The following is a 16873-nucleotide window of genomic DNA, read 5'->3' on the forward strand; positions in this document are numbered from 1 at the left end:
CCGTGGCAGCGTTTCTATTAAAAGGCCCCGTTTCATTCACGTTGTGCTGGAGCCTGGCCCACACACTCTCACTCAGGCAGAGGCAATTTTTGTGGAGTGCTGTAAGCTCTTTTTAATTTCTGAAATGCCATGCAAAAGTCCAGCAGAGCCTGAACTGCTCCAGGCCAGCAGCTGCAAACATCACTGAAATAATACAATAATATTTGGAAACTTGCAGGGTCAGCGCCTCTCTCTATTACAGCAGATAACTTTGAGCTTCTTGCACCACAGCTGAGAGCTGGTTTTCTGTTTCTTTGGTGATTAAAAGCCTCTGTGCCAGGTTTGCATCAGGGCTCACTCCCTGTGTACTTTGAGGAGAATTGGTTTGGCACTTCAGGCTTCATCCTGCTGCTCTGGAGACCAGTGGGAATTGTGTCGCTGGCCGGGTAGGAAAAGACATTCAAAGCAGACCTTAAAAGACTTTTGGTGGTTTAAACAACTGCGGTGGGGTGACAGGAGAGGGGAGAAACAACTGCTGTGAGGAGAATGGATTGGGTTGTGATCTATTCCTGGTTACATCCCTAAAGCTGGGATGCTGATCCACCTCTGTGCCGTGGCTGCTGGGTTATTTTCTTCCATGATGTCCCACAGCCGTGGTCCCTTTTTGCAGAGGTTGCAGTGCCCTGCGCTCCTGTGGCCTCTCTGTTCTGGAAGTGGTGACTGGAAATTGAAGAGTCAGGTCCCTGTTTGTTACAAATCTGAGTTTCTCCCACTTGGAATTATTTAGACCTACGCCAACTGGGCTGGCCCAGAGTAAAAATAACTTTTTCTGTGGGCAGTGGAGCTAATGACACCTGCTTCCTTCGGGATTTTTCTCCTTTATCTTCTAAATATTGCTCCCCGACTCCAGCTTCTTCCTCTCTCCCACCTTCCCACTGAGCAAGAGGCAGAATTTCTGTGGCTGGACAGCTCAGCCAGTTGCTGACTTGGGGAATGTGTATCACCCAAATTCTGTCAGGTTTGCACCAGGTGCCTGCACTGCTGAAACAAGGAGGAACAGAAGTACCTATCAATTCTTTACAGAATTCCCATTCAAATTACCACTTCTTTTTCTTTTCCACATTTTTCTGATCAGTGGCTCTAAAACTTTTGGGGACAGAGAGTGGAAAAATTGCACTATCATGTAAGTCTTGTTTCCTAAGGAAGCTGGCCTGAAATGGGAAATCTTGAGTGTTGTCTATAAAGGAAAAGTGCTGTCAGGATCCAGCTTTTATTTATCTTTCCAAATGTACCCCCATAATAAGGAGTTTTGAAGAAGGCCCAGTGAGAGGAGAAATACTGAAAATATCCAAGGTAACAGCATTATTCACATAGGCAACATAAAAACACATTAAGGAGTCCTGCAAACTTCCATTGCCTCAGAGTCTCCTATTCTTTATTTGTAATGTATTTTATTTTGCCATTGCTCTGCTCATGATTGTGTTTCCTTTTTCCCTAGTTATTTATTGGCACTTTGCTGTTCACAATCCTGCTGTTCCTCCTGCCTACAACTGCACTGTATTATTTGGTGTTTACCCTGGTAAGATTTAACCCTTGAAACAAGTCAAACTCTCTTCTGAGATAGTAAAAAACGGTTTCCTAGGCGTTTATGATCATCCATAAAGAAAATAAAAATGTAGGTCTCTTAGGAAGGATTCTCACACAGCTCATGTTTGTGTTTTTCCAAAGGGAATTCCCAGCAAATCCTGGCCAGCAGGAAAAGCTGTTCCCCTCTCTTTCTCTCAGAAGCTGTTTTTTTATCTTTCCACCCACATCTGTGGTGATGGCCCCTCTAGTCTGATCCAGAACTTTTTTTTCAGGGAATTAACTTGCTGTATTAAATGTTTTCAGCCAAGCTTTCCTCAGAGGCTGGAACTTCTTTATTTTTCTTTTTTCCCCCCCAATATGACCAGTCCTCTCTGTGGTCTGCCCAGAGCCAAATTTTCCACAGACAGTGGCCATCACATGCTTTCAGCAGCTTTTTTGAGCCCTCTCTTTTCAGATGAGCTTGGCAGCAGAAAATAACTGCAGTGTGACAAAAGGAGGTGCTTTAGTCAGGGACAGAAAACACAGAGCAGGAAGCTCATTTCTGCCTGCTCTGCTCTTGCTTAGGCTCTACGTGGGGTTTCTTCAGGCAGAAATGAGCTGCTGCAGCTCACTGTTGGAGAGAGGGAAATTTACATTCACTGGTACATAGTGATGGAGTTGACTCAAAATGGGAGAATTTGGGCTTCCTTTTCGACTGTGGCTGTTGAAAGTGGAATAGTTCTCGTGTCCTTGCTGGTCACAGCATCCCCAACTCTGGGAGCTTCATTCCAGTTATCCCCTTCAACTGAGGTTGCTGAGGACCCTCACGCAGGGTCTGGATGCTCAGCACTTCCAGACATCACACCTGCTTTGGGAGGCTTTAGCTTAGCACACAGCAGTGTCAGATCCCAGCTCAGCTCAGGAATTTACAGCTGTTTCATCTCCTGTTTCCTGAGATTTTCTCTTAAACTGGTTTCTGTAGCTCCGGTTGCTGGTGGTGATTGTGCAGGGCCTCATACGCTTGCTGGTGGACCTGATTGATTCCCTGCCTCTTTATTCCCTCATCCTTCGTCTCTGCAGATCCTACAGGCTCGCAGGTGAGTCCCTCAGCTCTTCCCCTGCAGCACTTCAAGTATTTTGCATTATGTGCTTGATTTTGGTGCACTGGGTCACTCCTGAATTGAAGATGCAGTGGGGGTAGGAAAGAACCCAAGGCTCAAGTCGTGCAGGTGTCCCTACTGTGAACCAGTTCCTGCAAGGAGCAGGATGAGGATGTCAATGGAAAGAAATCTGAACCTGAAGCAGAATTAGGAGCACCTTTACAAAGCCCTTGGCCACTAAAAGTGACATCCAAACAAGCCCCATATAAACGAGCTCATCTTTTATTCCAGTTCTGGACTGCCAGGTCAGGTAAAACTTCTGCGAACCAAACGTGGCATGGAGCTGTGTCAGGGGAGGTTTTATATCCAGGGATATCAGGGAAAGGTTCTTCCCCCAGAGGGTGCTGGGCACTGCCCAGGCTCCCCAGGGAATGGGCACGGCCCCGAGGCTGCCAGAGCTCCAGGAGCGTTTGGACAGCGCTGCCAGGGATGCCCAGGGTGGGGTTGTTGGGGTGTCTGTGCAGGGCCAGGGGTTGGACTGGATGATTCTTGTGTGTCCCTTCCAAACCAGGATATTCCATGATTCTGTGAAACAGGCTCATAACCTTGGGTGTTCGGGCTCTGAAACAAGCCAAATCACAAAAATACTTGGAATATCAGCTGTCCCAAAGGGCTGGATCTACAGTGGTTGCAAATCAATGGAGCTCTTTCAGTTCTATGCTGACTTTGACTGACTGAAGCCCTGACCTGAGGTGTTTGGGTTAATTTCAAAGCTCTGGGCAGAGTTCAGATAATCATTCCCTTTTTGAGACTAATCTGTCACCATTTGGAAGCCAGACATTGTTTTTCCATTTTGGGTAACCATAAACCATGGCTGGCACCAGAGTAAGGACTCATTTTGGAATGCCTTTGACTGTCCACAGCTATGGTTAATCTAGTTACAGTCAAGCACATCTAAATTATTATCTCCCATCCTTTTAAAGAGCATGCAGCAGGAATTTAGCATAGAAGAAAGAGCTTGATCATCAGTAAACCAAGGCCAGTCATCAAAGGCAGAGGAAGCTTGAGGCAACCTCAGCAGCTTTGTCTGCTGGAACACTGCCAGGCTCAGTTTTGGGAAGGTAGAGCTGAGCTGTGTTACCAACTCTGTTGCTTTTCCATGGGAGCCTTGAGCAGGTTCCTATGAATTTCCTGGCAGAAACATCTTAAAGCCTTCAGGGCTGTCTCTGGGGAGCAGGAGATGCTGCTGAAGAAAACTGACCCAGTAATGAGCAGGATGTAGGGCAGGAGGAAATCTTGGTGCCACTGAGAGGTGTAAGACCACAATTTCCTGTAGGTTATGTAAGGCCACAGGTTACTTCTCCTCATTCCTGTTCAGCCAGGTCTCTGCTGCAGGAAACGAGCCCCCATCCAAGCAGGGGATTGTCCTCTCAGCTGAGTTCCTTAACTGGCACTGCAGTGCCCTGGTGCCTGTGAGATGAAGAGGCATCTCTGAGCATTTCTGCAGCCTGTGTTCCTGCCCCAGCACAAAACCGTGGCGTGGCAACAGGAACAGATGGAGCAGTTGAATCCAATTCAAAGGACTTCAGAGAGTACACATCACATGGTGTCCTCACTGCTGGGGTGCTGCCTCCCTTGTCGGGCTCAGAACTTGGATAAGACATCCTCTGGCAGGTGTTAGGGCAGCTGATCTTACAGGCACCATCAAGATGGTTCTACCAACATGAATGGATAGTTTTTGCTGGTAGGAAGGGGGTTGAGTTCAGCTCAGTTCAGTTGTGGCATCTGGCCTCCAAGTTGTTTGACAAGTGTCTGAATTGACAAAATACTCCACTGATGAAGCCCAGGCCAGGGGTAGGTGGATGATCCATCCACACACCAGAAACTAAATGCATTTTTTCTTTCCACACATCCAAAGTGAAATACTTATGACTTTAAAAAGCCTTTTTTACCCACATCACAGCAGATGTCCTCTGTGCAAGAGTTCTGTGCACCCAGTGTCAGCTCAAGGGGTACCACCTTGGTTGGGATGTGGATTCACAGCATGAAGAAAGGCACAGCAGAGGCTTCAGGGCTCTCAGACTCTGCCCACACACAGGTCACCAGCATTGTTTGATTGTGAACAGGCCAGCTCATTTTTCCTGTACTTTGGCTTCCCAGTTTTCACAGTGGAAACGTTGGCACAGGTTTTGTTGTGGTTCTGTAGGGCCTGCCATGATTGCTGGAGTCCAAACCAGCAGTGCCCTCGCTTGAGTGTGCTGTCATGTGAAACAAAGCAAATGAGTTCATGTCCTGACCTCTCCTGTGCCACTGACGATTCCTTTTTACAGGAAAAGCAGACCCCTGAGCTCTGGAGTTGGCTGGAAATCACGGAATAGTTCAGGGTTCTTCTGTGCTGGAGTGATCTGCAGGAGCCTGAGCCTTCCTGCTCTTCCTGTGAGAAGGGAACTGCTCAGAGTTCTGAGCTCTGCAGTAGTCTGCAGCTCATTCTAAAATGAATTTATAGCCTTTTTGCGCTTGTATTTTCTTAGAAGTTTGAGACTCTTGAGCAATTAAATAATGTAATTAAGAAATTGTTGGCTGTAGAAGGGAGGTGTGTGGCCAGGACCTACAGAACCAGCATTTGCTGGGAGGATGGAGTGTTCCTGGGATAAGACTCCAGAGTGCTCGACCACATACCTGAACCTTCAGTGCCTGCTTGTTTCTGTCTCTCTCTGACAAAGTCTGCCAGAAAAGTAGTTCCTGGAATGGCTTAGACACTTCCTCGTAGCCAAAGCTCTGTGAATCACATTGAGCACTTTGGTCATCCAGCCCATTTGCTTGTTGAGGCCCGGGGTACTCAAACATCTATTTCAAGCCACTGGGGAAGCCCCTCTTTCAATATAATCCAGCAAGATGCAGCTAAATCCCTCCTGTCCTGGACAGAAAAAGCTTTATGATTTAGGGAGAGAGTTTAAACCAGAGCTGTGTGCTAGAGAAAAGCATTCTGTCCCAGGAGGGAACTGTATCATTTTAATTAATTCAAAGCTTGAGGAAAAAGAGAAAACATTTTGGTTTTTCAGTGTGCAAGAGTCACAGAGATACTGCAGCAATGGCACTTACACAGTGAAGAGTTTTATTTCTATTTGTGCTCCTGTCACTGTTTGATCTGTGCCTTAGTCTTTTCTCATCTTCTTACCTGCAGGAAGGAATAACAGGACATGCTTGGCTGGAACAGGTTTGCAGAGATGGATTGGTGGTTTTATTTCTGTGGAGTAATTTGACATCTTTGAAAGAAAAATGCCTCTCTGGTCCAAGCTGTTGCCTTTGAAACATTGTATTAAATCTTTGTGTGCACTGTGTCACCCGTGGAATCCAAAATCTTTCCTATTTGTCTTTACAGTATTGGCAATGAGGCAGATCCAAGAGGAAATAGGAAAGTGGCAGGTTTGATGGGGTCAGCCTGTTAAAAACATGTGGATGCTGGGATCAATGGGCAGGGATTGCTTTGAAATGTTTTAATGCCTCCAGGTCAGCCACTTCCCTCCCTGAGGCTGAAAGAGGGACAGATTTGTACATGTGCTCTGTCCACATGAGCACGAATTAATGGTGCCTGCTCCTAAAATGGAGTTCCCATTCTCATGGAAGTTTGGGAAAAGTGGAAGGTTTCTCCAGTCCCTCTGTCATCATCAGGTCTGGCTGGCTGATTCCTAGGCTCTGTGCTTGCTCTAGGACTGGGTTTTCAAGCTGGAGGTGAGAGGGGTTGCTTTTAATGGAGCTGTGTCATCAGGCTTAAAGCATTGTAGAGACAATCCATGATTCCTGTTGCAAATGGGGAACGTTCCCAAATCCAGAAAGGCTGAAGACAATTTCTAGGGAATTGGTGCTCAGTCAACAGCACTGGGCAGCAAATGCATGGTCTGTGCTCCAGGCATTGAACCATGGAATATCCTGAGTGGGAAAAGACCACAAGGATCATCGAGTCCAGCTCCTGGCCCTGCACAGGACACCCCAACAATGCCACCATGGGTTTGGTTTTCTTGTTTTGTGTCTTTGCAGCTGGAGTGAAGTTCAGAGTCCTTGAGCAGCAGGATGGCAAACCTCTGCGGCTGCTTATGCAGGTGAGGCCCCTGAGCAGTCTGTGACAATTCCTTCCCCCCAGAGTGACCCCAGTCCATCCATTCTGCTCCCACTGAAAGGCTCCACTTCAAAATTATCAGCTGTAAAATGCTGAAACAAGGGAAATAATTCCATGTTGCCTTGTGGCTGCTGCTTTCTGTGCTTTTGGATGCCCTGCTTGAGTCCTGTGTTTGGAGAAAATGCAGTGCCTGGATGGTGGGAAGTGAAATGTAGAAGAAGGGGAGGTAGGAGAAACAGAGCAGTGTCACTTCTGGGATTAAGATCTCATGCCATTATCACCTCCTGGCTCTGGGCAGCTTAATGTGACAATTGCTGAACACTGGGAGAAGCAAAAGAAGGCAGTTAAACCATCCAAAGTGAAGCAGCAGGAAAAGCTCTTCCCCTCCAGAGGTGGTGGAAAGCCTTGGCTGCCCCATGACACCAGCAGGACAAGAGCCTGGGCAAGTGAGAGAGGAAAGGGCCTCCTGCTTTTCTCCTGAGTTGCCCTGGTGAGGGGTATGGGCAAAGCTTTCCTGTGCTTTTGCAACCCCCCCTCCATTCCCACACTCTGGCATCAAAGATACTAAAGGAAATTATCTTCTGAGAAGAAATGAGGTGTTGGCAGCAGGGAAGTTCTCCTTACACTTTCAGGAGCGACATTTCCATCTCCTGACCCAGCAGGAACACAGCCATATCCCAGGGTGGCTTTTCTTGCTCTCTGTATCCTAAGAGGAGAGGCTGCCAGTAGTGTATAGCACTTATAAAAGCACTTGGACACTGGGGGAGTGTGTGGGAAGGATTGAACTGCAGCTTCCCAGCCCTTTTGCTTTTTCCATCACCAGTCCCACCCTATTTCAGCAAAGGTCAGGCTAGCAGGGAACCAGCAAACCAGCTACTAGCAATTCCAGAGGGAATCCCTGCAACAGATGTCTTCTAGGGCAAAACTAGCATTCTCTAAGCAAGCTGTCTTCCCAGCTCTGCCTTTGTACTAGTTTGAAAACAAACCAGTGGGAGGCACTAAGTCAGAATAACAATTTAATGGAAATTAAAGAAAAGGGGAAAAAAAAGGTAAAAGAAAACACTGTCAAACTGACAGAGTCAAGGTACAACCTGACACCCTGTTAGGCAGGGTGGTGGTAGCAGTCTGGTAGAATGGTGGCTGCAGTCCTCTGAAGCGGTGATCCTGTAGTAAAACAGTCTGCTCTTCCTCAGGAAGTCCAATGGTGGCTGTGTAGCTCCTGTCCTCTGGAAATCCAGTGGGAAGCCGGCGTCTCTGGTGTTCAGCCTCAGATTATATCCACGATGGGATGCTTGGTTCCTCCCTCTGGGCGGAGCATCTCACAATGGGGTAACGAGTCATGAGGCCAAGTGTTGATTAGGCTCATTAACAGGAGAATAGTCCGGAGGGAGTTATCTCTGAGTCAGGCGGCAGGACAATGATGGGCAATTAACAGAAAGATAGTCTGGGGGGAGGAGGCAAGGAAACACTGCCCCACCTGGTTTCAACGGCTCCTGAGGATGGTAATAGAATACACTGCAACCCAGGACAGCCTTTCAGTAGGATAGTGGTGTAAGAACCAAAATCTGCCATCCTCCGTGGCCAGGAGAGTCCAGAAAAAGGAAACCAAACACCAGAGGTGAGGCACAGGAGCTGCTGAGCAGAGGCTTTCACATCAGTGTGTGTGAGAGATGAGTCTTCAGAGGGAAAAGACCACGACTTAAAAGAGCAGAGGCAGTGAGTCATATGACTGTGATGAATTTTCCTTGGACCACTGCAGGAAGATCCATTTTCTATCTGGAATATAGCACAAGTCATCACCTCAAGAGGTGGAAGTGCTGCAGTAGATGTCTGTCCCAGCCTTCTGTTCAAATAATAATGAGCAGACGGTCAGAAAAGACATTTTTTGCTCTCTTTGTGCTGGTGGAAATGAAAAATGGGCTTGTGTCAGAAATCCTGCTGAATATCCCAATTTCTGATAGGCCTTTGGAGAGGGCAATCTGAAAAACCTATTTTTAAGTGAAATGCTAAAATTCTTATTTATTGTACATAAATTGTGCCTTTCTGGAGATTCCACGGTGGCTTTGCCCCCTCTCTGTGCAGAACCCTCTTGGAGCAGTGCCTGATGGAAGCAAGGCTGCATGCATGGAGCTACGCCCAAAATAGTTGAAGCTGTAGGGGATAGTCTGAGCTGTCCTGTGGGGCACTGGGAATGGATTAGAAATCAATAATGCTGGCTTTGAGCATTCCCAACCAACTCCTGGTTCAGCCAAGGGATTATTTTTGATTTTTAAGATAGCATCTCTGGAATGCAAAGTCCAGACCCTGGAGGGGGGCAGAGGATGGGGGATGATATTTCCATTCCAAATGCTGCTTAAGATTCTTCAGGAAGTCTTACATAGGTCAGTGTTTTCATTAGTGTTTAAAATAATTTCTTTTGGTGCACAAGAAGAAATATTTCTGGCAGTGTGGCTCAATTGAACCGATAGCCCAGGGAGAAAAGTGGCTTTAAGCTGAAGGAGGGCAGGTCTGGAGTAGATATTAGGAAAAAATTCTTCCCTTTGAAGGTGGGGAGGCCCTGGCACAGGGTGCCCAGAGCAGCTGTGGCTGCCCCTGGATCCCTGGCAGTGTCCAAGGCCAGGTTGGACATTGGGGCTTGGAGCAGCCTGGGATAGTGGAAGGTGTCCCTGCCCATGGCAGGAGGTGGAATGGGATGGGCTTTAAGGTCCCTTCCAACCCAAACAGTCTGAGATTCTGGGATTCTAGGACACAATGAGTTTGATCCATTCATGTACCTTCTGCTGAAAGTCTCATCTTGCCCAGCAATTGCTTTGGAAAGGGTTGAACAACAGAGGAAGGGAAAAGGGAGCAGCTCCATTAGGATGGATATTCTAAGCAGGGTTTGTTATAGCTTTACAGAACTTTCATAAGGAGAACAAATATTGCCCCTTCACTTATAAGTGAGTTTTGCCTGTTTACTTCCATTTGTACCAGGAGAGGCAGGGACATGATTTGCTGTGGGTGTAAAAAGCCCTGGTTACTGCAGGGCCAGTGTTACCCCTGGGTATCACCACTCTGCCCAGGGATGCTTCTCAACCACAAATGTTGTGTCCAGACCTTCCAGCCCACACAGCGGATAGTCAAAGGAACACTCACTGTGTCTCTCCCTTGTAGAGCAGCAGTTCCTGTCCTCCTCCCCCAGCATGTTTGCACTTAAAACACTCTGCTTTGCCTACAGCTGAGGAAATGGGCAGAAACAGTTACTCGGGTTTTACGGCTGCTAGTTCTGGGGACAGGTTTCTTTGGCCCTTTTTTTTTTTTCCCTGTTTACTCTTTCCTTATAATTTTCCCTGCAAGCAGCTGCCCCGGCCTTTTTCCTAAACTTCCTATGGATGCTTCTGTGTACAGGCATTTCCCCCTTCTGCTTGAGCAATCTTGTACTTTGAAACTAATTTGACAAAGGTCTCCAGGATTAATTCTAATGAACTATTAGCTCAACCCCCTTTCCAAGAGCTCCATCTCTGTAGGCACTGGGAGTTCATCCCTCACCACTCCATGAGCTCCAGACAGCTGAAGCAAGCTGGTGGCACAGGCAAACTCCCAGAAACCCAGATGCTTTTTAGTGGACAAAAGAAATATTCAGCTTTGACCAAGTAGTGACTCTGTGCATGGGTTTTGCTGTCTCGCTTTCCTTTTGTGGCTGGATTCTGTGCTGTGAATTACTGTCTCCTTTCCCAGAGCTGCTTGGTTGGTTCCAGCAGAGCTGAACCCTTTTTCTAGAGAAGGATGTCCTTTCATTCCTCTCCACTGGCCAAGCTTTCCCTGCCTCTGTAAGTCCCCAGCCCTTGGCATCTCTTGTGGTCTGTGCTCTGAGCCCCACCATTTCTGTGCAATCTTTTTGCTCTTTTGGAGACTGTGCTGTGCATCCTTTTCATGCATCAGATCTTGGCCACACCGGGTCCGTCCTGTGGACTTCACCTGTCTCCCTGCCCTGAGTGCTTCACTGGGATGAGCATTCCCAAGGTCTAACGTGCCTCTGTCACCCCTTGTACAGTTAATGTGTCTGTTCACATCCCTGTCTTCAAAAGGTCAATGCAGCAACTGGGGACCATAGGCAGAACTTCTGTAGGTACAGGCTTGGGGTGGTGATTGAAGTCAAATTAAAAGAGATGAACTCAGCCAAGGAGACTTAATTGAAAATGGTGATGAGGAGCTCTGTGGTGTGATCCTGTCGTGCTGGGACTTGGTTCCACTGGGTGGTTTCGGGTGATACCAGGTTTAACTTAATGCACAGCTGTGGGCTGAGGGCTCGTAACAGGTACAGCTAAACTGGTCTATTCCAGAGGGGTTCCTGGAGTCCCAGTGCATCCCCAGTGCAGTATTAGATGTAGGTTTAAATTAGATATTAGGAAACATTTCTTCACTGGAAGGGTGGTGAGACGCTGGCACAGCTGCCCAGGGCACTGGTGGAATCTCCATCCCTGGAGAAGTTCAAAAGCAGTGTGGATGTGGCATTTAGGGACACGGGTTAGTGGTGGCTTTGGCAGTGCTGGGTTAAGGGTTGGACTCAATGATCTTAAAGGTCTTTTCCAAACTAAAAAATTCCATGACTCTGTGATTCTGTTGCTGTCTCTCCAGCCACTGTCCCCTCCACTCTGGTGTGTAACACACGCCTCTCTCGTTCCCCCAGCTCTCGTGCCGGTGCTTGTCTGCCCCTCTGCTTGGAAATGATTCTGGTAACACCCCTTGCCAAGCTCAATTTGTTGATGTTGGGGGATGTTGGAGAAGGATAAACAGCCTTAGCAAGCCAGGGAGGGATTCTGATGTGTGTGAGGAGCAGGACTGATGTTTCTCTTGCTGCTATCCCTCTTTCTCTGCACAGATCAACCCCCTCTCCTACGGAGGTGTGGTCCAGACATACAGACTGCCCACCTACAGCTGCTACCCCAGGGACTCCTGGGCATCTCTCTGCAAGAAACTGTTCCTTGGAGAGCTCATCTACCCTTGGAAACACAAAGGAGAGAAGCAGAACTAAAGACAGTGGAAGAGCTTGAGAACTTGACCTGAAAAACATACTGACTCCTGATGCTTTGGGACCAAAGGCTTCTCAGAGCCAGCAACTGCACCATCCCTTTAAATAGATTTTGGTAACATAGGAAGGGCTGAATTTTTAAAGGCAAGTATTTTTAAACATTATTTTTCAACTTTCTCTTCCCCTACACTGTGTTTGTATATTATGCTAATGATTATTTTGGAAGCAAAAGATTGAACCCATCAGTGCCTCATGAAACCAGTGCTCAGCATCATGGAGGAAGCAGCTCCCAAATGGTTTGGTGATGAATTTCTCCTTCCACATCAGCTCACAGGGCCATAGCAGAGCCACAATGCTGTGGTGCATTCAGCCAGAGGGTGTTTTGGACCTTTTGTGCTTCAGCCTTCAAGCCAGCTGACCAAAACCATGTGGAGAATCAGCTCATGGAGTCCTACACTGAAAACTGAACAGCTGGGTGTCTGAATTCATGGGATATTTATTAATTTCTTTTTAGGAGGGCTTGCAGTCACCCCCACTGTAGCACCAGAGAAGGGGTTGAAAGAGTGAGGCTGGAGGCCCAGAAGCACAGACTGTTGGATCATGATTCTGGGATTTCTCTTAGGGGAGTTTTCCGCTTTGGATATGTTTTCAAAGTGCAGCACTGCTTGGCTTTCCATGTCCTGGTCTCATTTTGGTGTGTCTCCTATTCTCTCTCTTGGAAAGGGTGCCTGTGCACTGGAGGGTGATGTCCCACTGGGCATGCTGTGGTTGTGTGTAATTTAAATAGAGTCCTTACCCAAAATACACTTCCTCCAGCTCTGCTTGTTCCTCTGCCCCAGCTCAAGCAAGGAGCCAGTGTCACTGTACCCTGCTTGTTGCACTGGCAGGTGAGGGCTGTGCTGGATCCTGCTCCTTTATCCCTGGCTGGCCAAGGAGCCAAGGATGGAGGAGGAAGAGGAGAAGGTGCTGTGGCTGCAGTGCCCAGCCCTTCTCTGGATGGCTGCCCCTGCATTGCAGTGGGTGTTGGCAAGGCAAGGTGTCCTGGGGCTTTAGGAGCCTTCAGCCAGCACTGCTGGGGCAGGGTAAGAGTTTCCTACCCCAGCCCTGTGTCTCATCCATGTGCTGGCAGCTGTCACAGAAGGGTTATGGCCCCCCTGCTGTAAGATATCCCTGGCCAGATGTATTTGGGTTGTCTGGAGCTGCTGAAAGCCCCTCGTGGTGCAGTCACTGCCTCTCCAGGCATAGCCTGAGCAGGAGAAAAGGAAGCTCTGCGGGCAGGTGCAGGGTCCAGACATTCCTTAGCAGGCAAAGCTCCAAGGCCTTCGAGGTTTCTTAGGGACATGTGAGGGAGGCAGGACTACAGGGGCACTACATGATGCCCTGTCACCTTGAGCCAGGGCACATCACTGAAGAAAGCCAGTGTGGCAAACCCCCCTCACCATCTGCCACTGCAGGCTCTGGCTGGGACATCCCTGCCAGAAACTGGAGAGATCTTGTTCTTTGATGATCCGTGCTTAAAACTCCTGTGCAGCATCTTCTTGTCTTGGAATTATCTCTGCCTGAGTAATTCTCTGCACTCCAGGTGGGAATAACTGCAAGCTAACCCCTGATGCATTTGGTGGATGAATGGTGTAAATAACATTTTCACTTCAGCTGAAGTCAGAGTCATGAGCCCCATCCTCACCTGGCACTGAGCAGAGCAGGTTTACACTTTAACTCCCTCTCATCTTTCCCCTGGAGCTCGTAAATGATATCCCCTGGTTCCTCCCATGCCTGCACAGTTCAGTTTGCTGACTGCTGTGAGAAACTTTGTATTTTTGGTCTTGTGAAAATAATGTTTTTAATATCCTGACTTTTAAAATCTTTCTGTGAGACCAGATAGTTCATGATGGTCCTAATCATGGTCCTTTGGGATCAAATGCCCTGAAAGCCCCAGAGATAGCACAGAGCCATGAAAACCAGCAACTGTGACCTTGCTATTGGGAGCCTGATGGATGTTTTAGATGTTCCAGTGTTGGGTTTGTTTACTGAAGGCTGATACTGACTCTGGGGTGGGGAAATATCAAGCTCCTCCTCAAAGCTGACATCCCGAGTCTTCTGCACCAGGGAACCTTGAGCAGCCCAGCTGGGCAGTGGCAGCTCCTTGTAGGTGCAGTTCTCCTGTGTCACCCGGAGCTGGTGCCTGAGCTGCCTCTGCTCCTCACACTGGGCGTTCTCCTTGCCCGTGATGGTATCTGAGTTCTTCTGCTGGAGGTTTGCCATGTCTCTCCTCTTCCTTTCCAGTCCCTGCTGTGGAAGAGTCTTCCCCCACCCTTTTCCGACTCTGTGCAGAGACATTACAACAACACAGCAGACATCCTGCTCAAGAACACTTGACCTTATGTCATCTCTCTAATTAGAAGTTAGAATCAGCATCATCGTCCATGGGAGCACAGACTGGCCCAGCGCTGGCATTTCCTCAGGGAAGAGGCTGCTGGTGAGGCTCTGGCTCTGATTTATCCTCAGATTTATACTATCCAGAGCAGCCCTTGGATGAGAAGTAGTTAAAGATTCCAGATCTCCCATTCCTACCACGCACCCCTTATAGCAGGCAGCACGCAGGCTTTGCCAGCCATCAGTCAAAGACTCTAATCTTACAGACTTTTTTTAATACTGCATTTCCTTATTATTATTTCTCCCACCTTTTGGTTCCCAGTGCTGCCACAAACCCCCTCTTTACTTAGGCAGGGGGGTTGTGAAGGAAACTGTGTGAAAAACGCTATCCTAGAGAGAAATTCTGCCTTGGAGAAATACTTTCTTCCCCTAACTAGGACAGCATGTGATGATGCTGAAAGGAAACCTCAGTAATTACACTGCACTGAAGGCTCTGGTTATGGGTTTGGGAGTTTTCCCTGATGCTGCAGCTGGACTGTGCCCTGCTCAGGCCCACACAAAGACTCTTGCACGAATGTACAACCCATATGTTGACTTTCAGTAGTGTAAGGCAGGGAAATCTGCATTTCATCCTGCAGAGAACGAGCTGCTTTTCCTTCTGCCCTCTGCTGCCTCTTCCTGCTGCTCCAACACCATCTTCTTGCTTAGCTCTAACCCTCAGTGATTTACCCTTTATGCTTAGACCTGCTGGTTACACCATCATGGGAAACTGGTGGGGGTTGGGATTGTCTGGTCCAGCCCCTGCTCCCTCAGGGCCACCCAGAGCTGGTTGCCCAGGATCGTGTCCAGATGGCTTTGGGATATCTCCAAGGGTGGCAACTCCAACACCTCCCTGGACAACCCGTGCCTGTGCTTGATCACCCCCACAGTGAGAAGGTGTCCCTTGCTCTCAGGCAGGGTTTGATGTGTTTCAGTTCATGCCCCTTGTCCCTGTGTAGTGCAGAGCTCGGTGACACGGTAACTCAGATCTCCTCAGTGATTGTGAGCATTAGCAGTCCTGTGTCATCTCTGCTCCTGTTCCCCCTCCTCAGGGACTGTTCAGCAGCTCCTTTGCCTTTTGGGGGCTGAAGCCTTGCTTAGGGGGGTGCCTGTGCATTGACTCAGATCCCTGACCTGCTCCTTGGTCCTTCTCTGGACTTGGTAGCAGAGAGCACTTTCTCTCCAGCCTCACTCCTGCCTGTGCTGAGCTCACAGTGGGAGCTCTGGGAGCTTGGGCAGCAGAACCCCAAAGCTGGCAGTGTCCAGGTCTGCAGGGTCTGCACGTGTGGAGCCCTGGGGCTCTGCAGGGTGAGTGTGCTGTGCACTCACAGGGGATGGGTCTGGATCTCAGCTGATCCTCCATGTGACAGGAGGCCACAGGGCTTTGCAGCTGCATCGGGAGTTTTGGGTGCAGGATAAACACGTTCAGAGCAATCCAGGCCTCACGTGGGCAGCTGATCTGCGTTCCTGGATGAGAGCAGAGTGCCCACCGCCTTTGCCTCTGGCTCACCAGCTTGCATTAGGAGTTGCTGCTAGTCTGTCACCTTTGGCTCCAGTCCTTATCCACACCTGGACTTCAAACCAGGAATGCTCAGACTCTGCGTTTACCATCTCAGCAAGCTGAATGTGAGGAGTGTTCCTGCACTGATGAGTGCTGCAGGTGACAGAACACACCCCCTGTGTTCCCAGGCAGGTGCTGGGGCTGGGAGCAGTGCAGGTGTTTGGGGGAAGCTGCAGAACCCAGGGCCAGCTCGGGGCAGGGAGAGGCTGCAGCTCCTCTCCCATCCACTGTGTTATTTAACATCTGGCACTGGGGAAGTTTGTGAGAACTTCACAGCTCTTGTAACCAATCCTCCTCACAGGGTTTTCTGGTTTTAAGTAAAGTATTATAAAAGAGCAGTGACTCATTGAGAGTTTCATTAAAAGTGTGTGAGTGAAGTTTGGCGAGGAAGTTCAAACCCGCTGTGCATTTCTCCTTCCCTCACGTGAACCAGCAGGCGTTCAGCAGGAGCAAAGTGCGACACAGTGTTTGCTTTAAATGTCACCACTAACCCCAGCTGAAGGTGACTTCCTTCCCACTGCAGCCCTGATGTGAAACGCAGCCTGGTGATGTGAAACACAGACCAGTCTCGTGCACCAGTCCAGGAACAAGCCCTGGATCAGGAACCAGACTGGCTTCGGGCTCATGACAGCTCCAGTTCTGCAGGCAGGAGTGCTGGGCAGAGCAATGGCAGTGCCAGCAGGGCAGTGACAATGCCAGCAGTGCCAGTGGCAGCAGGGATGAGGGATGCTGCACATATCAGTGCTTGTGTGTGAGTTTAGGGATGGAAAACTTTGTTCTACTGATAGGTTTGATTGATTAATTCAACCTTTTAATCAGAACTTAAATGGATTTTGATTACACCAGAATAAAGATGTTGGGAGAAAAATCCAGCCCTTCCCTCTACTCTGACTTGCTGCTGAGCACAGTGTGGCTGTCAGCAGCACGGGGACAGGGCAGGGTGGCTGCTGGAGGCTCAGCTGATCCAGGCAGGCTGTTCATCCCCATCCCAGGGCCTGGCTGGGTGGCTCCTCAGCCTCTTCTCTCACACATGGGGGTATTTTGGCACTTGTCCAGCTGTAATTGTTCTGCCAAGGCCAAACCACAAAGCTTGTGCAAGGAGGATCCAATGAATGCCACCTCAAGCC

At 48.8% G+C, this 16873-nt stretch overlaps 1 protein-coding gene across 5 annotated transcripts in view; it reads left to right on the forward strand.

Annotated features, from left to right (window-relative positions):
- The window catches only part of PIGQ (phosphatidylinositol glycan anchor biosynthesis class Q), a 38888-nt gene extending 22807 nt beyond the window's left edge, over positions 1–16081 (forward strand). For 3 of the 5 annotated variants that reach the window (XM_042037213.1, XM_042037212.1, XM_042037210.1), the window contains exons 8-11: positions 1478–1558; positions 2528–2642; positions 6684–6745; positions 11624–16081. In XM_042037213.1, coding sequence (XP_041893147.1) covers positions 1478–1558; positions 2528–2642; positions 6684–6745; positions 11624–11776 — 411 coding nt within the window. In that variant the 3' untranslated portion in view covers positions 11777–16081. The remainder of the gene's footprint in view (positions 1–1477; positions 1559–2527; positions 2643–6683; positions 6746–11623) is intronic. The other 2 variants (XM_042037211.1, XM_042037214.1) reach the window with 2 other exon arrangements.
- Positions 16082–16873: the final 792 nt, after the last annotated feature.

The sequence above is a fragment of the Corvus kubaryi genome, unplaced genomic scaffold (genome assembly GCF_017639235.1).
Source record: "Corvus kubaryi isolate FWS band 111438036 unplaced genomic scaffold, C.kubaryi_AGA036_p1.0 37387, whole genome shotgun sequence".
NCBI classification, from domain to species: Eukaryota; Metazoa; Chordata; class Aves; order Passeriformes; family Corvidae; genus Corvus; species Corvus kubaryi.